Source organism: Strix uralensis, chromosome 7 (genome assembly GCF_047716275.1).
Source record: "Strix uralensis isolate ZFMK-TIS-50842 chromosome 7, bStrUra1, whole genome shotgun sequence".
Taxonomy (NCBI): Eukaryota; Metazoa; Chordata; class Aves; order Strigiformes; family Strigidae; genus Strix; species Strix uralensis.
The window spans coordinates 23,857,809-23,879,017 of record NC_133978.1 but is presented as its reverse complement, the minus strand read 5'-3'; the positions used below and the strand labels follow the sequence as shown (position 1 = coordinate 23,879,017).

The 21,209-nt window shown below is 38.5% G+C and overlaps 1 protein-coding gene across 6 annotated transcripts in view; it reads right to left on the bottom strand.

The window, feature by feature from the left end:
• PCGF5 (polycomb group ring finger 5) overlaps nucleotides 1–21,209 on the bottom strand; it is a 73,372-nt gene that overhangs the window by 19,089 nt on the left and 33,074 nt on the right. For 5 of the 6 annotated variants that reach the window (XR_012629688.1, XR_012629689.1, XM_074874912.1 and 2 more), the window contains exons 1-5: nucleotides 19,332–19,485; nucleotides 18,596–18,905; nucleotides 6,637–6,733; nucleotides 2,159–2,214; nucleotides 1,977–2,036 (exon numbers count right to left, since the gene is read on the bottom strand). Coding sequence is in view for 4 of the 6 variants with exons in the window: in XM_074874912.1 (XP_074731013.1) it covers nucleotides 1,977–2,036; nucleotides 2,159–2,214; nucleotides 6,637–6,733; nucleotides 18,596–18,707 (325 nt within the window). In the remaining 2 variants the exon portion in view is untranslated. Of the gene's footprint in view, nucleotides 1–1,976; nucleotides 2,037–2,158; nucleotides 2,215–6,636; nucleotides 6,734–18,595; nucleotides 18,906–19,331; nucleotides 19,486–21,209 lie in introns of those variants that run through there. The other variant, XM_074874913.1, reaches the window with a different exon arrangement.

Below are 21,209 nucleotides of genomic sequence, written 5' to 3'. Positions count from 1 at the left end.
GTCCATTAGAGGCATGTTATTAATATGACAGAAGTTAAAAAAAGAAACATTGAAATTTTAATCTCATCAAAATGGACTCAGTGTTCTCCAAGTCAAAAGCATCAAGCCAAGAACAGAAGACAGAAAACAAACCAAAACCCCATCCACCTCCACCCCTCTTTCCTTAAAGGATAAATTGGTATCTCTTTTTTTTTTCTCATCTTTCTTGCAAACCTTGGAAATTGTCTACTTCTTGTGCTTTTCTCAGATATTGAACATAAAACTGATCACCAGAGAGTGAACCAGTGTAAAGCTGTTTGCCCTCTTCCTTCTCCAGTTCAGACTGGAGAGGACCAATAAAGATACCATACCACAGTATGTTTCCTATCATCATCCATCAATTGTCTCTAGTAACCACTCTCCTAGTGGAGTCAGCAGTGCCTGAGATATGCTTTGCTGTTTGGGCTTTTTTTCTTCTGATATGTAAAACTTGTAAACCCTGAGGTTTTTTTACAGATCTTAGATGCTAAGGTTGGGAACTGTGTTGTGACCTGTGGTACAGGACATACCTGATGTACTCTTTTACACTAGACTGACTATGTGATTGCAGGGCATGGTATTGACAACGGAAACAGTCCCTTCATACTGAAATCATTCTCACCAAATAATTCATTCTTAGGCAAGATTCTAATTGTTTGTTTATGGCTGAAAATAGTTTAAATGCTCATAACTCTTCTCAATGAGTTGTCACAACTTTCAAATGGTTTGTAGAGCCAAATTTCCATAGCCCAAGGATACAGTCACCAACAGAGCTGGATACATCTGTAGCTACTTAGAAGTGTATTTTGAGAGTTAGAGCTTCCCTCTGATTCACAAAACAATCTAACCACTCATTACACTTAGTAACTGATCTCCACTAGGTTTACCATTAAATTATGGGAAGAAGGTAAGAACCAGAAGAAGAAATTGGTTAAAAGTAAGTGACATTCTACAAATTTGCAAATTATGTTATTTTTTACTATGTATATAGCAGAAAATAATTTTCTGAAGTCAACACATGTCTATATTTCATAAAAATATTATCTAAGTATTTTTAAAACTGAATAGGTATACACTGCACAGTATGTTGTAGTAAACTAATATAATTTCATCTAAACTGTCCTGCAGTTTTTCATTTAATTATGTAACAGAGAAAAGAATCTTGTCCCTTATAATGGATGTCAAATGCAAATCAACAAGACTAGTGAGAAAGAAAATTAAATGTTATGAAATTCAAAATAAGATATTCTAAACAATTGAGTGCAGAAGAGTAGTGCAAGACATTTACTTGACAGTGATCCTTTACTAAAAATAGCTATTTCTTCAGCTTAGCAGAGCCTTTCAAAAATCCTTAAAAATGCCCAAATCGAATAGGCTATGGTATCAAAACCTTGATGTCAAATTAAAGGGGCATAAAAACAGTTGGATGTAGTCCTCACTTAGCATCTCAATACTGAGCTCTCAAAGTTCATAGGTCAACTACAAAAAAAACAAAAGAGAAAAAAAGAAAAACCATTTCTGAATCTATATAAATCAATTGTTTAGCATGTGTAGAAAACTGTTTTACTACTTGTCATAACTAATTCTTGACAACCTCCTACTTAACAGCTGGTCAAATTCTGTGACAGAAAATAATCTGTAAAAAACTCAAGTAGTTCTGCATCTTGCTGTATTAAGAAAATTAAGAATTCAAGTGGAAAATTGCATGAGTGTTGAAAGTGAGAGCTTAGGGAATGGAAATAAAAATAATGGTAAAACAGCTAGTGTTTATAAAACAACTGGTTAATAGATAAGCAGCAGTACATGAAGTCCCAGACTACATTTATATAGATTTGTTATGAGTTTCTGTAGTATCTTTTAATTCAGTAAAAACAATGTACATGCATAAGTGTTTGAAGAAATAGGGCTTAATGAGCAATGTTACTTAACATACAGATGAGAGAAAAAAAAAAAATCACCTTGTCCATTTTCTTGAGGCTTGTTTTTCTTCCAAAATTCGATCTCTCGCTGTAGTTCCTCTAGTTAACATCAAAGAACAGTAATGTGAATTTTTAAATCAATACTATAGGTATATCATTAGAAACAGCCATATTTCCTCCATCAACCCAAACAGGTACCCAAAACCAAATGAGAAACTTACGTTCTCGAAGTCCAGGCACCAGCTTAAATATAATTTCCTCTAAGGTGTTATCCAGCCTTTCAAAGGGAAAAAGTACATTTCACGTTAAGTAGAAACTAGCATTTTAAGTATTTTTAGCCTTTAAATGACAAAACTTTTTGAATAATAAATTGAATTGAGTATGTCTGGTAAATAATACACCTTGCAAAAACCAACTGATTTTAGCTTGAGAGACAACATGCATTAAAACATCTCAACCACCTCTTGAATGGATTTCTTTTAGAAATAACCAAGGAATTTATTTTTGAATGTATAAAGACAAAAATGAAGCAAAAGAGAAAAAAATGTTATACTCTATAATTTTCATTGTTTTAATTTCTGTTGCATTCAAACAATTGTGTCACTAAAAGGAATAAACTGTAAAAGTAGTATCCAATTTTAAGGTCCAGTAGTAATCATGAAAATTATAAACTCCATTATCATATTAAGTGTTCAAGTGCTTTGGTAATAAGGCTGTTATGAAAAACTGAACAGACTATTCCCTGCTCATTACAACACAGACAAACCAGTCTTGGCAGGATACAAAAGACCACAGAGCATCCATGCTGCTCTGGATAGACAGTTCTCAGTACCCAACACAGTTCATTTAAACTATTTAAATCTGCCATGAGTTCGTCTACCAGATGACAGTACATGGCACAGGCATGTCCTCTGATACTCTGATATTAGTGCCAGGAATAGCTATTACTGTCCCTTCCAGAGGATACAATGATTTACCTTTGTTGCTGAAGCTAAAATATTTTTCTTCCCTTTTCTCTGAATTTTACCTACCCTCCTATCCATTTAATTTAGTATCCACTTTCTAGTTCCGTTTCCTCTCCCTGTCTCACTTATCTTGCAGTTTCCTCTGTCTCTCATTCTGTTTCCTTTTCCTTTCTCTCCTCTGCTCTCTAAATCTTCTGTTGTGAAGAGTAACTGTCACTGTCCACAGCCTAATAAAAACCCATGACAAAATAAAGTACTAAGTAATAGAGCCAGAGAAATTAAGTACCTTGAGATGCAGGACAATAATTGCCTTTGGTATATTTTTAATTGCCTTATTTTTTCATCTCGATATACATCTCTATACTTACATATATATACACATGTATGTGTATATGTTATTAAAAATACACTATAGGCTGTTATAAAACATATGACTGTTCTCTTTTGTTCACTAGCAGCAGCAAAGTAGGAAGACGACAATGATTTTATTGACGAATGCCTAAAAGCCATTTTAATAGATAACAATTACCTTCTTATAATAAATTCATGAGCATTCCAGGTTCTTTTCTTTACAGAATTTGTATTTGTAATTGAAAGTTTACAGTTAGACCTATTACCCAATCATCTTGTTCTGAGACTAGTTCCCTGTGTTATCTGTCAGTTCATGGAGATGGTCATACCATAAGAAGACTCATGTTTAAGCTACAACCACGATCCAATGATCCATTTTTTTAATTGCTTCTTCTTATAAGGACAAAAAAAAAAAAAATCTTCAGCAAGTGAAACAGACCTCCCCTAAAACACTGAAGCGTAGAGAGTACCTTCTCACAGATAAGAAGGAAACCAAAATCACGGCATGTCTGAGCACTTAGCTTCTGATAGAGGACAATCTAGGTCTACCTTTCCAAATAGTATGTTATCTCTTCTAGCCTCTCCTATCAATATCTAACGTAATCAGATGGTACTGCTTTCTATGAAGTTCCCACAGCAGAGCACTGCGAACCTAGGAACCTGTCTTGGAAATGGAATTCACTTCACATTGTAAGAAAGCTCCAATCTTCATAACTTATTAAGAGAAAAGAAATAAGGACTTCAAAAGAGAATATCACTACCTTAATTCAAAATCCCACTAACCATTCCTCAGGATGGTATAATACATGCTGGGTTTTCTATATTTATTTTTGAAAATTCCCATTTAGCACTTTCTAATTCATCTTCAACAGCCCAAAACAAAAGTCACTGGTAATGCTAACATAGCAAGAAAACCAGTATACTTAGCAAATTTACAATGTTAGCAGCAAGAACTGGCTTCATACTTTAGTAAATGAATTTATTTTCTTAAAAAAACTAAACAAAAAGAGCTATTTCATCCTTATGAAATGTAAATACTAATCAGTACTTTAAAAAATGCAGAAAAAAGTAACACTTATCTGATCTTTAAGAACAGGGAAACTAAACCTAAACTATAGGGGAAAAAAAGGAAATTATAAAAATATTCTCTATTTCGGATGCATCTCATAGTGTTCCTATCATCCATGCCTATGAGCCCTCTAACAAAGATCTGTATTTCTGTGATTCGCATCAAACCCATTCCAAAATGAAACTACTTGACGTAACTCCAAAGTTGGTCTCAGTCATTTAATATGATACTTCCTGTTAATGCTGAAACAAGAACGTTAATATTTTAGACATGCCTCTTTCTACCCCATCTTCCAACCTCCAAACCAGAATGTACAAAGAAAGAAGAACCAAGCATTTATGTCAGCTTTGTATAGCCTCTTCTTTTGCCTCTTCTATAATATTGAGTTACAAGATCAAAGCCACTCTCTGATAATTGCTAATTATCTGAAGTGAAGCAAATGAAGACTATCACTTAGGAAAACTTGCATCCAAAGCAGCATGCTACTAAGAAAAAAAGAAGGCTGCCTTCATGGTATAACTAATGCAGACCCTACCCAATACTGATAATGCAGAATTCTGCTAAATCAGGGAAGGGAATTCTAGAATTTAACACTCTTCCTAGATTTTCATTCTAGAGCTCAATTTTGAATTTCAGACTTAGGCTTATAGTTTCAACAGACCCTAAATGCTGCCTACTAAAAGACAGCTCTAAAACACACACATAGTTATGAAGTTGTTCAGAATTGAGTTTATAAAGTAGTTTATAAAGTTTATCTCAAAGATCTCAGTTAAAATTACTATCTAGAGCGTTCAATGCCATTTCTCAGAAAATGACTGCATTCTTGAGCAATGATGGGACTGGTCTCTACAGTCCGAGTATAAGACATGTATTAAGTTATGCAGGCAACATCCAAAAAAGATAATTCCATTAAACTGCTCGTGTGCTCTTCTGATTATTAGTTTAGCAAATGTTTAAAACTGTTTCATAAAACTCAACCAGCAAACTACTAGCTATATGCAGCATATTGGCAAATAAACCCTATGACTCTAAAAGGAGTTTCAGGGAATAATTGCAGAGAAAATAGCTCTTCCCACATTTCTGGCTTGTGGTCTCAACTTTTCTCACCCTTCTATAATTTCCTGCTTAATAAAAGAAACATTTCTAAAATGCTTTTGTTTTCAGCTTATTAGTAGCCTTACGCACTCTGTATAGCATCTTCTGTTATGGCTGACAGCACCTCAGACACTGACAGGAGATGAGAAAAATACTTATGGTAAACATCCACATGAACCCTTTCAGACCTACCCTTCCAAAAAACATTCAGATGATAAAGACTTAAGCTAATAACACCCTAATACCATCTCTCGGTATATAAGTGAAGCATGGGAATTGCTATGCACACACATATCAGTCAAAAATCAAAGCAAAATATGACAAGTTGTAGCAAACAGAATGATATTAGGAAATAATATCAACTCCAGTAAAATCGAGATGTAAATATTTATTTTAACGTTGATGTAACAATATTTCTTCCTAAGTTCACAACAGTATTACAAACTAACAATATTGGGGGGAATTGGGGGTGGAGGGAGTGTTGGGAGTGAGAGCAAGGAGTGGCTTCATCATTTTAGGAAAACATGAAGTTCTTCCACTTATGATGACATTTCTTGATTTCTCTGTACTACACTTATAGGACGGCTACCACCTTTGTTTCAACATGACATCACTAAAAGAGAATCCAGAATTTCAAGAAAATTAATTGTTTAAAAAAGATGTTATTGTGATATAAAAAATGCAAACTCTCAAGAAAGGGTATTTTTAGTGTCAAAACTTTCTTTCATGACTGTCTTTGAATTGAAATCTGCTGTCAGATTAATGAAGATTGGTAGATCTACACCCTGGAAAACATTCAGTTATTTGCATGATTCATTTTCTACATTGCTCCAAGAAGAAAAAAAGTTGCATGCAGTTTGGAACACCCTAAATCATTTGAAAAGAGAAAGTCTAGAATTTAATTTCATGTAAAGAATAAAAGGTATCTGATCCATTTATTTGTTTAATAGAGGTATTAAAATATTCAATTTGTACAATATACCCAGTCTTTCTGTGTCTTTCCCTTATCTCTCCTCCTTTTAATATATCTGAAAAAACTCAATTTGCAATTTACTGGGAGATGAGAAATTGACAGAATCTGTCCCCAAAGCCAGTTGATATATGTATTATACAAATAAGCAAAAAAAAGAATTCCCTTTCAGGATAAAGATTTTAAGATTAATTTTGTTTTAATTTTTTGTTCTTTCACTTCAGCAAATGTTGTACAATGTCATCTTACCTTAACATTTCTAGTGGATTGGTCTCATGCACTTGGTTGCCACACCTGGGACAGTCATTGCTGTCTTCAAAGTGTTGAACAATACAAGTCTTACAAACTGAGGGACAAAAAAAAAAAAAAAAAAGAAAAAAGGAAAAAAACAACTTAGACTAAGATCTAAATAATACTGCTTGAACATGACCTAATGATACCAGCTAACTACTTCATGCATCAAAGATAAAACAGTATTATTTTAAAGCAAATAATTACAATGTATCTTATCCACTTCTTGTTCCTCAAAGCCATAGCTAGAATGGTAGCTTGGCAGAAGCTCTGCCAAGACACTGAGTTCAGCAGCCCAGGTTAGAAAAGTGCTGCTTTGAAGCATGCAATATTTTTACTACTTAGAATTCTCCCAGCATCATAAAAAGCAAAACCCATACCATGTAGCACATGTAAAGAGCAGGTTCTGAGAAAGCGCATGCTGGGGAGCTCTAGCCCAGCGGAGCCAATCATCACTTCAGACAATTTGAAAATGACTTATACACATTATTTTCTGTCCAACAGTGTTGCTGGCAACTGAAAATACTGTTGTAAATACTTATTGTAAGAGAAAAGTTCGCATAAATTGTACACAAGTTCAAAGTGGCTATGTTTCCCTTTTGACATAGCGCCTTCAAAAGCAGTGACAGAACTTACAGCAAACATTTAATGCTTGAATCTTATAATGAAAAATCAGGACCATGGCAAGTATAAACAAACTCAAACAACCAACAATGTAAATTTAAAATCCAATAAACTGAAAGTAAACCAAACAAGGTGCTACATTACTGTTGCTTCCAAATGATTAATGGCAGACTGTAGATTTTACTGCCATTAATAAGAAAATGGAAGCCAAGCTGATGAGAACAAATATGCCTGCTATTATTACTGTGTTACAACATTCTGGATGGAGATAAACTCTACCCTCTGTTTATTATTACTTCACCTATACTGAAATGAGAACTGCAAATTCATCAGTAAATGGACCAAAAAAATAAAGGGACTGCTGCAATTGCAATATGCTTTCTGCTGAAACACCTAAAGAACTAAGAGTACCTCTAAACAAGCTGGTAAATCCTAATTATGTGACAATCTTTAAGGAATCTTGAAATTCCTTTAACAAATGTCACCTAACAAGCAAAACCTGCATTTATATTTGCCTTAGTATGCTCAGAAGAGTTACTACAAATCAGCTGACGCTGATAATGCACATGCATTAAACCTCCTTGTAGCTATTTTTACAACTGCTCTAGAACACTAACTTAAGGACACTAACTTCATAGCTACGGCTGAAATCACAGTAAACCTTCCCCTTTGAGTCTGATGGACAGACTTCAGAGCTCTCCAGCTGGCTCTTGATGCTCTCCCCAAGCTAAATGGCTCTAGCAGTGCTGGGCGCAGGGCAGATTTCCAATGACCTGGTAAAATGAGCTCAGGAAGCCGTCAAGTCCTGCCAAACAAGCCCAGTCAGTGGGGTGCAGTGCTGTCCTCTGCGCACAGGGACTCCAAAACAGCTGAGAACACTGATGCTATGAGAACACTGTTCGGCCTTCAGGACACAAGTTAATTTTTTCTTAACCTCAAGTTGTGACCTCTTAACCTCAAGTGTATTTAGCACTGGCATACAGATGCAAGAACCTGTAATCACAAAACTATTCTTATATCACAGATCTTTTATAATTTGTTAAATTACTAGAATTAACTGATTTTTGCACATGCATTCCCTAGCACTTCCACAGGGTAAGAAGTCTAGTACAGAGCAGCAAATGTGATATTCTGTACCTAAAATATTTCTTCATTTTTCTATATACTTTTTATAACTAATAATAACTAAACCCAGACATTTTGCTACTATATATACAGAATACAAAGAATTTCATCACCCACATAGAAGCCCTCATGCCAGTCCAACAGAGCATTTAAGAACATGCTTAAATTACATGTCCAAATAACTTTTAACATTAAAATTTCTATGATCTCTCCTCATTAATATGACTGAGGATCTCCTCTAGAATGGAAAATAACAGAAGTTATGCTTGAAATTGAAAACATGTGAAGATTCTCAGCTCAAAGTTTTTCTTAAGATGTAGTGTCTCACATTCAACCCAGGGGCAAACATCACAAGGTGGAATTCTTTAGCTGATCAGTAACTCCTCGGCCATCCCAGCTCCCGTAACTATCTGAACTATCTTTCCGTCACCCACCTGAAATGCAAAGAAGCTAAAGGAGGAACTGAAGGCATAGTTCAGTTCCTTCACTAATCAAAACGCAGCCACATATACACAACGATATAAGATGGAAAAGGCAAAGACAGTAAAATATATTTTAAAATCACCTCTCCAAGACTATCAATCACCATTCTCTTTTCGTAAATTAATGCACTAGCTGGATAAGGGTTAGAGCTTTTGGATTTCAACTTGCTATGCCAAGATTAAATAGATGTGGGATTTTTAAAGTTCTTCACCTACATTTATTATTCTAGACATTTTTAACTGTGCTGTTTGCTTTGGATAACACAATTAGTATTTTTTTTTCATTTTACCTTAAAATGGTGTAATTTTTGTAAGATTTTAAACAGATAAGAACATGACATTGCTCACCAAAAGGTGTCATGAATCTGCTCTGCAGTGTTCCCTTTAAACGAATATCCTGATTCTAAGCACACCTTCCAGCACCTTCAAAGGTAACAGCATACCCTCATTTCAGGCACACAGCCCTGGCGAGGAAGGGGTGTTGTAGAATAACATGTAATAAACAAAAAGCCCTCTCACCTGTAGCTAGATCCCCTGAGGTCAGGAAGTGTCACAGATGAAGAAACAGCATCACTTTCCCAAAGTTATACTTTTTAATCAGGCATTGCCATAAGACATAATGCTCTGTAAAAACATGTACTAAGGAACAAATACAAACCCTACAGGTGACCAGACCTGAATTACTTGCACGCAGCCACCAACACCATTCAAGTGCACAGACAGAATTTGATTAGCTGGCCAAACAACATAATGTAATATTCTCCAGAAATGTTCTTGCTTATCTTACTATACTTTTCCTTTTTTGATACTACCATTAGTCCTGAATATTGCCCAAAACAATGGCTCCAGCTAAATCATGAGCATGCCATGTCATTTGAATTGAAAGAAAACAACAGACAGTAACAGTAATTAACAGAAATTTTGATAGTGTTCATGAGAAAGCTAGGATGAAATGAGCTTTTCTTTCTGAAACAGACCATCCTGGTATCATGCCATTCATTTATCTTGCTCTTCTTGAGAAATGAAAAATGAGCCAATCATAAAAAGGTCCTACTCTAAACACATGACAGGAAAACCAAAACAGAAGACAATGTGGCAGAAGAACATGATGGTGAAGGCTCTTTAATTGATAGTAATACATATTATAATCACTTGTGTTGGGTTTGTGTGTGTGGCAGGGGTTTTAGTAGCGGAGGAAGCAGCTACAGTGGTGGCCCCTGTGAGAAGCTTCTCGAAGCTTCCCCGGCTCCAAGTCAGACCCACCTCTGCACCAAGACCAGGCCAATTAGCGACGATGGCTGCACCTATGTGATAATGTATTTAAGGGCAACCTGGGAGGAGGAGTTGCAAGGACACCTACACAATTACTGAGGTCAGTGGAAGAAAGGAGGAGGAGGTGGGGAGGGTGCACTAGAGCAGAGACTCCCCTGCAGCCTGTGGTAAGAGGGCAGGCTGTCCCCCTGCAGCCCATGGAGGTCACCAGTGGAGCAGATCCCCCCCTGCAGCCCATGGAGGATCCCACACCAGAGCAGGTGGTTGCACCCAAAGACAGCTGGGATCTGTGGGAAGAAGCCCCCACTGTTGTAGTTCAGCGCTGGGAGAACTGTAGCCTGCAGCAGAGACCCACACTGGTGCAGCTCAAGAAGGGCTGTGGCCCATGGGAAGGACTCATGTTGGAGAAAATTCATGGAGGACTGTCTCCTGTGAGAAGGACCCTACACTGGAGCAGGGGAAGAGTGCGAGGAGTCCTCTCCCTGAGGACTGCATACCCCCTCATTCCCTGACCCCTGCACTGCTGTGGGGGAGGAGGTAGAGAAATTGGAAGCAAAGCTGAGCCCAGGAAGAAGGGAGGGGTGGGGGGAAGGTGTTTTTAAGATGTGGTAATGCTTCTCACTGTCCTACTCTGTTAAGTGTTGTTGCTGTTAGTGTTTGAATTAAGTTCATGTTCTTTTTCTTCCCCTAATGAGTCTGTCTTTAGCCCATGACTGTAATGGGTGAATCATCCCTCTCTGTCCTTATCTCGATGCCTGATACTTTTGCTTTATTTTCTCATCCCGTTCCTGCGGGGAAAGGGGTGAGTGAGAGGCTGCGTGGCGCTCAGTTTCCCTCTGGGCTTAAACTATGACATCACTGTAAAAAATTAAAAATACTTCAAACAGAAGATCGTATGCAGACATAGCAGCTAAACAGCATTTAAATTTATTTAAGCAACACAGAGATTTTCAGAAAGAAGATAGTCTAGAAAAGGAGATATTGCCATGAATGGAAGTAGTTAAGATTGTTGAAAATTGTATCTTCCCTGTTCATCCGGACATTTTTGGGGCATGATTTTTCTATATTACTGAAGTAGAGAGCATCAAAGCAAATAAATGTAGAGATACTAAGTCTGTGTGATGGAAACCAAAAGACTAAATAGGATTAACCTATTAAATCTGATATCAGATATAGTAAAAGTATGAAACAAGAGTCCTAAAATAAGCACTTCTTTGACTTCAATGTGAATGAAAATAACCATATTCTGCTGAAGGTTCTTAAGGAATATGTGAAATATCCTACTGTCAATTGAGCTCTTCAGCTGCAGCACCTGGTATCTCATAATACTGGTGTCTACATTGTACTGAAGGTGGAGATGATACACTACTTCTGACAGGAGAAAGTCTACAGATTAGTGGCGAGTGATGACAATACTTATGAGAACCACAATGTTAAGAATCATCTACTATCTTAGAAATTCCATTAGCTGGAGAACCTCAATTTAAAGAGCATGGGGAAAAAAAGGCTGAGAAGCTAGTACAGTGATGAAAGTGTGAAGTCTAACACTGAAAGTTGCTGAAGTAAGTAACATAAGGGTTTGGTTTACTCTAGACCTTTTCTGACTTAACTTTACAGAAACTGAGCTTAGAGATAACTCTTTTTCAATGTAGAACTGCAAGTGGCATGGAGTTCCTCTTCTGCTAACTCCTATAATAAAGGAAGGGATTGGTCTTTAATTGTTTTTTTGTAAGCCTCCTGTCCAGAAACAGCAGCATCTCTTTGGAGTCAGTCTTTCTAACCTGACACCAATTTTAAATGATTGATAAAGAATTAAAAAATTGAGGAAAAAAAATATAAATGTAATTGGTATTGGTCAATATTAATTTTGGAACTGATAAGTCTAACCCCTATCCCTCTCCTATTTGGGAAATTTTTAGCAATGGAGACTTTAAAAGGATTAACACAAAAATTCTTAAAAAGGATTACCAGTGACTTCGTATCAATATCAGAGTAGTTACTTTTTTCAGTAAGCAATTGGTACTAGCCTCCTTCAAAAAGTATTTCCCTGTGTTTTAAGAAAGCTCTGTCTGAAATTCTTTGAAGAGAATTTAATTCCCTTCACTTGCTCTTAGGATTTCTGCTCCATTCATGTCAGAGAAGTTCTCGAAGTCTGTGATGAGATGACACTGAAAGGATTCATTCATTTGTCTTGTAAAGGATATTTTAAACTTGGCTTTGCTAGGCTTTTTGTTTGTTTTCCAAACTAAAGACAAATAGGATGTAAACGAAAGCCATAGGTCAGATACATCTAGAAGAAATTTGAAATTATTACTGTTCTTAAGAACTCTATGCCACAGGATAGATATTTAAAGTCAGATGATTGACCCCCCAAAACCTCCCAAATACTAACCACTGCTAAACATAAAGCCTGCTAAAATCCACAATAATGTAACTTGAAGAAATATTTATAATAAAAACCCATCCATGGAAAGGAACTGAATTCCTTGGTCTGAATATATTTATGTGCTCTCTCTATACCTTTTTTTGAGAGAAGATGGCACCCTTGGAAGCCATGTGTGGTCCAAGAAAAGGACTAATGATTAATGAAGAGGTTAATCTCCAGTGTAAGAGAGGTCTTCAAGTAGAATATATACAGATAAAACATCATAAGTAACCAAGAACCTTGCCAGTCCTAAATGGATGTATTCCCTACCCCAACAAACATACAGGTCTGGATCAAGTCTTTGTGCAGCCAGCTCAAATCATGAGGTCATCTTATACCATGAAAAACCCCTTGAAATTGTAAATCAATACTGTAGTAATCTAAAACAATTTTTGCTTTTTCTCCTTTAAAGCTATGTTGCTATGAGGATTTGCCTGTCAAAACTAAACATGATTTACCGATAGCAATGTAAAAGTAAAAAATACACACAGATTCTAGCACTCAAGAATAATGAACTGATACGTGATACTCCTAGTAGGAGTAGGATCATCAACCAGTATTTTCAGATATGATAGGTATAATCATCCTGTTATTCTCAATATAAAATGCTGAACATTTTTCAAAGCTTATCACTTTGAAGTTTCAGGGAACAGGATGAAGTCTAAGTATTGGGTGAAAAGGTTAGAGAAAAAGGGAATCGTTACATACAATTAAATTACAGATGTATTTAATTCACCACCTTAGGGGGAAAACAAACCAACCAACCAAAAACCTTTAACGCTTCTGCTACAGCTTAACAAAATGACATGGTTTCTCTTGCTTTACTGTAGGTCATGGTGTGGCAGCAAACAGGCAAAAGGAAACAGCTTAACCAAAACGTACAGTTTGCAGAGTTTAGATATATGTGCTACACAGGCCAGTGAAATGAGGACCTGAATTTCATGGTTGTATTATGACACTTCAGATGAGCCACAATAAAAGTTAAACTCACATAAGATGATTTACTACAGATGATAAAAGTACTCATGTGACATATGCTAATTGGCTGGCAACCATAACATACTACACAACGCTATGTTTTCCAATACAGAGATATCTGGTTCATGCATTCTTTCAGATCTTTGTAATCAGCTGAAAAATACAGATACAAGTGTCAGGACTGTGCTGTATGTCACATGCAAACAAAAAAAGTACATATATCTTATGCATATCTACACACATATTGTTCAATGAAGACTCTTCCTACGTTGTTTTTTAAATGCTGATTAACAAGGTGCCTAAATAAAACTTCATACTGAATTTTTTTAAACAAAATATTCTACAAGAGAAAGTTTAATTAGTTAATTGTGGGACGAATTCCTTGTCAGAACTCATCCTTTGAATTCTTCCAAGGATCTCCTCTCTCAAACACTCTCATTCAGTGAGCAAAGGAGGGGCACAGGATAAGCATAGCTAGTGGAACAGCCGACCCATCTCAGTGATGGAACAGAGATGTAACAAGTTGTTTGGTATATTTAATAAACTATCTAATTAGCTACCTTAAATCTGCTTTAAAAGCACTTCTTTTAGGGAAAGTGTCTGCATAAAAACAGGACAGAAAACTTTAATATATTTAACCACCTTTCTCAGAAACTATACACGTGAGACTATTCCACTGTTCATTACAATTACCAGACACAGTCGGACTGGATCCCCTTCTGTTAAAAAACAGAGATAATTTCAGTATGTGGTGATCAAGAAAGACTTTTTGGGTTGAAATCTTCTGTTTCAAAATAAGACAGATCTGCTAACCTTTAAGACACACTACATGCCATTGTATGAAGCTTCTGTAGGAGAAGTATGAAAGCAGCTCAGCTTGCTTGTCTGAGTGTGCGAAATTTTGCTGCAGTAAAGTTCTTTTGGGATCTCCTGGTGACAGTGTAAGTTTTTAGCAAAATCTGAAACACACTCTGGTCGCAAGATTATTGGTTTGATATTGAAAATTACATCTCAGGTCATTTTGCTGCATGGAAGGACATTTCTCAAAGTTCCTAGACTGCATTGGTTGACAATTTCTTAAAGCAAATACTAGAGAGACCAACAAGGAGTAATGCACCACTTGGTCTGCTGTTCATAAACAGGGAAAAACTGGTGATTAACACAGTCACAGATGGCAGCTTGCCTTGCAGTGACCACAGGATGGACTGAGTTCAGGATCTTGAGGAAAGATACAAAGTTAAACAGTGGAGTTAGGATCCTGAACTTCAGGAGATGGGACTTCAGCTTGTTCAAGCAACTGCCAGTCAGATTTCCCAAGGAGGCTAACATTAGGAAGAAAGGTACTTAGGAGAACTGACTGGGTTTTTTTTAAGAAAATGTATAGAACATATTGGAAGAGGAAACAAGAATGGGAAACAAAAGGATACCAAATCATTGCTCTGGCACTTAGGGACAAAATTAGGAAGACCAAAGCCCAGCCATAGTTAAAACTGATGAGGGACATGAGGGGATTCTGCAAGTAGGTCAGTAGCTGAAGCAAGTTTAGACAAACTGTGGGTCTGTTAATGCATGAGGGAAACAACTTAGGACTAGATTATATAGAAAGGTTTGAAGTCCTCAATATCTTTTTTGCCTTGGTCTTCACAGACAGACCCTGATCCCAGACCTCCATGCATACTAGCATGATTTGGGAAGGAGAGGGATGACCCGCAGCCAGGGAGCAGCAGGTTAGGGTCTACTGAGAAAAGCTGGATGTATTCAAATCTATAGGTGAGGTAGGATTCACTAAGCTGAAAGCTTATTACCATAATCATGGTGATTATGGGACATGCCTGATGACTGGAAAAGGGTAGTGTGTTATGCCCACCTTTAAGAAGGATAGGAAGGATGACCCAGGTAACTATAGATAAACAGTCTCCCCTAGCTCCCGGGAAAGATGGCCGATCATGTCATGTCCCTTGGAATCAATTTCCAACTACCTGAGGGACAAAAACGTAATCAGGAATAGGCAATATTGATTTACCAAAAGCAAATCATGGTTGAGGCTAGTAGGTGATCTAGTAACAGCCTACATCATTTGAATAGCAGTTACAGGATTGACAGAGCCCATCTCTTCTCAGTAGTGGCAAATAGTATCACAAGGAGCAATGGTCACAAGCTGTTGTTTGGTAGGACATTCAGAAAAACTTTCTTCACTAGGTAAATGGCATAGCACTGGCCATCGTTATTGAGAAAGGCTGTGGAGACTCCATGTTTGGAAATTCACAATTCAACTACACAGAACCATGGCTTGACGTGGTATAGCACTGGCGACTAACCTGCCTCATGCATGAAGTTGGCCTAGACAACCTCCAGGTGTCCCTTCCAAGCAACATTTCTATGATTGTGTAAACAGTCTGATATTTTTTTAGGACACTAAAGGATGCTTCTGAGGAAAGTTTATTTTCCCAGTTTCGTAAGTGCACACTCTACTAAACAATGGAGTGTCTCAGGAAACAGATGATGGGACATACCCTTTAGCTCACATCTAGCCTGCTTCAACCAGTAGTTCTTAAACATCCTTGACAACTGTGTAACAGACTAGAAAAAAAAAGGTCTCAGTGCATAAGACAAAACCATTCTGTTGCAAGTAGTAAAAAAAGACACAAAGTACTGAATTTGCAGAATAATTAGATATTTTGCAGTAACATAAGCATTTCCTTCCCAACAGACAGCAAAGTTTGTACTGCTGATGCTCAAGTCGCATTTATTCTTCCCAGTTTATCCAACATCTCTAAAAACTCCATCAAAAACATCTCTTATTAAAAAGGCACACATTTCTAAGAGCAGAACTTTACAACTTAACATTTTTCAGCAACACAGAAGATGTGAATTAACCGCTGATTTGGTTACAACTGATCACATTAGTTCCTCCATGACCACTGGAGAACATCTATGTCAATACATGCTTTTCATCCTGTCCAGAGTAATACATTGTACCCCCAGTATCTAATGAATTTCTGCTGCTTCTTAAACCACTAATATCTGCACATTTTGATCATTTGTGCAACACTGTTTTGAATTACGGCAATTAGTAGTACAAGACAAATACCAAAGGACAGTTAAAATCTTTATTTTGTGGTAACTATTTAACCACCTTTATGACGAAGAACCATACCTGTACTTCAAAAAAAAAAAAGTTTAAACATTTTCTAAAAGCCAAAGTGTAAAATAATTTATCGGAGTATCTTCCTGAATTTTGCCACATACAGATCACCTTTTCCTCTACAGCCATAAGACTTCTATAACACTACTTGAAGTTTTTTATTTTCCTTTCCATCACTGTAAGCTTCACATTTTGCGAATTAAACTTTGCTTTAAAGAAACACCACTGTCTTTCCTGCAGTTCTACTTAATGACCCAAACACGTGGCAGCTTTTCTGTGAGGAGACCTGTGCAACTATATGGCAGCTCAGTAAAATTCACATACACTAGAGTCCGGGGACTAGGCAGTAACAGAGCTGTCTCAGTGAAGAGCTCACAATCTACAAGTGAACAAAAGAAACAGATGCTGCTGAGAAAAAACATGCTCCTTCTGCCATTATTGTTTTGTAATGGGAGCAAAAGTAAATAAACAAATAAATTGTCTAAACAGAAAAATACCATAATAAACACTTTTTCTTTTCCTAACTCTGAGCTGATTTCTGATGCAACTTTTCCCCCCCCTCACCCCAACCTTTTAAAAGCTACTACTGTTCATTAAACTTCAGCCATAAAAAAATTAACTGATGTTGGAATTTTTCCATTTTCTTCAAAGGGAAAGATAATTTAATAGTAGCTAATATGCCTCTCTCCCTCCTGTTTTATTTCAAGTTCTTATAAGGACACTGCTTAACTTCTCTTCTCCTGAACTTAAATTCCTTTACCAAGTAACCCAAACCAGCAGAATAATACCACAAAGCACATTGTAATCCTTAGCTGATATTAGACTTGGAAAAAGTCAGTTCAACATTATTTTTTTCTCAAAAACTAAACTAAAAATAATACTACTATAATGGTAAACAATATTATCTTTGTACTATGAATAACATGTAGGAATTACATGTTTTAATTCTCTATGTGCTTGATATACTACAGACATAACACCATAATGTAAAAATTAACAGTGAAGACAATAACAACTGCAAGAACAACACTGCACAGAAATGACAGGAAATGCTAAGACAAGGCTTTTAACTGGTATTTATTAAAGGTTTCAAAATGGGAAATCTACCAGAAAACATACAGTTCCCCTTACTCTTCTTTTAGAGAATTTAAATTTTATTTGGAAAGATACCAAATTCTCAAGAAGGTCCACGCAAACTATCTTATATTCAGGAATAAATGTAAGAAAGCCAAGCATGTAAGTAATTTAGCTTCTGAAAGTAAGATGACAGAGCTGGATAAGACCATTCATATGTTTAATCTAATTCACACCTATGTTTTAGAAGTATTAGGAGCATAAGACAACCTGAATAATTTTTCCTGAGTCAGTTTCATTCAAAGAGATATACTCCCTAAAAAATATTTTGTCATCTTTCAAGTATTTCTATGCATTGTGCCATGGAACACATTAGAGAGAGATATGAGCCAGTACTGACCAAACTAGTGTGTCCATCATACACATTGCCAGGAGATACTTCGGCTTAAGTTTCAAAAGCATAGTTATATTATCAAAATACCACACCTGACCTAATGATCTTACTTCTGATCAACCAGGACACAGTGATACATGTTTGGTGCTAGAGCCAGCACAATCACCACTAGCTTGGGGGAAAGAAGAGGAGTATCTTAACTATGTAAGGTGTTAAGCAGAGCTGACATGCCCTCAAGATGCCGCAGGCTGCAGAGCAGTGTCTAGGAAACCCCACCTGAAACTGCGTAGCATTTCATGTAACACTTCAGAAGTAAACAGAGATGTTATTAAAACACGTAAAAACTTCAAGGAAGTATCACTTATGAAGGAGGGAATATTTTGCAAAGTACTACTTACAGGTATGGAGGCACTCAGTTACTGTAGTTGGCTTGATGAGATAGCCTTTACAGATGTAGCAGGTGATATGAGGATTGAAATCTTTCACCAAGTGCTTCCTCTGAGTAGCCATTCGTGGGGTAGGAAACGCTGGCAGAGTGCTCGGGGCCAGAGGAGCAAGTCTGAGAGGCGTCGATGCCGGCGGTTCACGACAGCTGCGGCGCTGCTCTGTGCAGCTGGACTTCTCCAGGCATTTGCTCTTAACTCCGAAGGTCTCACAGGGACGTGGCTCGTAACTCCCGCTCCTGTGCCAGGCGAGTCATTTTCCTACCTGTAACACACGTGGAAAGAGAGAGGTGTGTACACCTGGAGCACGGTGACGATGCCCCAGAGGACAAGTGTCGCCATGAACTTGGCAGGGGCACCCGGGTTATTATTTACATAACCGCAGCTCAGCGCCCGGCAGCCGCGGTCCGAGGCAGCGCCCCTGCCCCTGCCCCCGCCAGGCTCCGGCCGCCAGCGGCGCAGGTCGCCCCGCTGCCCGCCCCCACCGGGGCCCGCAGGCCTCGGAGGGCCCCCGCGGGGAAGAGCCCTCCCCACCGCCCCAGCCCCGCGGGGGCCCGCCGGCAGGAGAGACTGGCAGGAGAGACTGGCAGGAGAGGCGAGCAGGCTCTCCCCGCTGCTCGCCCGACTCCGGTCCCGTCCCTCCCCCCCTCCCCCCCACCTGCGGCGCCTCCCGCCCCGGCCCCCGCCGTACCTGGCGCAGCCCAGCGGCCTCGGGCGGGCGGGCGGCCGCCCAGCGAAAGAGAAAGGGAAACGGCGTGCGCCTCCCACCCCCGCCGAGCCCGCCCTCCCTCCCCGCCAGGCTGCCGCGGCCGGTCCCCGGGCGGGCGGGACGGGCGCGCAGGCGCTGCTCCCCGGCCGAGCCCTGCTGCGCCACGGCCCGCAGCGCCGCTCCGGGGCGGGAGCCGGCGGGAGCCGCCCGGGCTGGGCGGAGGGGCTTGGGGGCGGGCGGCCGGGAGGGTGAGGTGGCGGCCAGGCGGGAGCGGAGCAGAGCGGAGCCGGGGCGCTGCCCGCCACAGGTACGCGCAGGAGCGGCCGCAGCGCAGCCCACGGCCCTAGCCCGCTCCCAGCCGCACCCCCCTCGCCCCGCTTCGGCCCTTCCGCCGTTTCTTAAAAAGAGCTTCGGCTTCTGCCCGTGGAAGGGTGAAACTTAAACCCACTCTTCCACCCCTCAGGAGGAAATACTAAACCACGGGACTAAGTTAGGCCCAAATCCTGTAAGCAGTTATAGATGTTATCCATGTGCTTCCCTCTAACCGGGACCAACTAGTCACGATCAAGCACGCGTGAAAACTGTCCGTGGGTCAATGCATCTGCTTTATGCTCCCCTGTTCACGGAAATCTTACCAGGAAATTATCCATAAAACTAAAGCTGCCTTGATGGTATTTTTCAATGGCACTATTTCTAGAAAATTTCTTCTACACTCCTTTTAACAATAGTAACAAAAATATAAGGAGGCGTTTCCTATATTAGCTGCAATACCATCACATTACCTGTGACTGTGCCAGGTCTTTACTTTTACATTCTGCATGTGAAATAAATACTCATTTTGCACTGGCCCTCCAGTGCAGTCTCCCTTTCATCCTTGGGTATGTGCTGCAACAGCAGAAGGCTTTAATAACTTAGGCCTGCTCCTGCCATCCATTCCCACTCCTGGAATATTTACCCTCCAGTAGATCTCCATTTACATCATTTCAGTTGCCAGGCTGAGTCAGGTGCATTAAAAACTCTTACAATTAAAGTTACAGCACAGTGGTGAAGGCATGATAACCCTGACACAGTCAACAGAATGTGCATGATTTTTCCTGATAAAATGTTCATCTTGTATGATTATTTCTCCACAGTATGAATAAAAGTTTATAAAGCTAAAAACCTTTCAAAGCAGCATGTGGTATAGTTTAACAAAAAGTTGTGTTTTGATGGTTTTGGCCTTCTATTGTTAACCATTGTTTGTATTATTATACCATAAAGCACACATTGCCAAGTCAAAGGTTACAGAACACTAAACTCTTAACAGAGAAAGTAGACAACCATAGACTATATATATCTCATGGGAATATTTTAATTAGTAGTCAGGTTCTGTTAGTTTAGCAGAAGTTGGTATTTTTCAGAATGAGCGTGAGAATGGCCCTGCTTGAATGTAGACTTAAGCATGATACGTTATTAAACTTATATATTATGCATTTAAAACAAGCCATTGCTGATACTCTCCTGGCTGTTTCAAAATGACTGCATCTGGTAAGATTAATTTTAAAAATAAACTGGATTCTAAGTCAGATTTCAAAGTACAGTTTAACCAGTGCCCTATCGGAAAAAAAATTTTTTTCTAAACAATTTTATCAGCTAGTCTTATGTTTACACAATAATGGATTCTATTCAAGCACATTAAAAACAGAGTTATTTTTCTTAATAGATATTGTGGAGCAATCTGAATGATATTTAGAAGGAAGCCACAGCATTCACCTTCACTGAACACTGAGTCTCTAGACATTTGATGGAAATGGCATTTTATGGCTTTCAAAATCTTGAAAGCTTCATAGAATTGCTTAGGTCGGAAGAGACTTCCTGAGA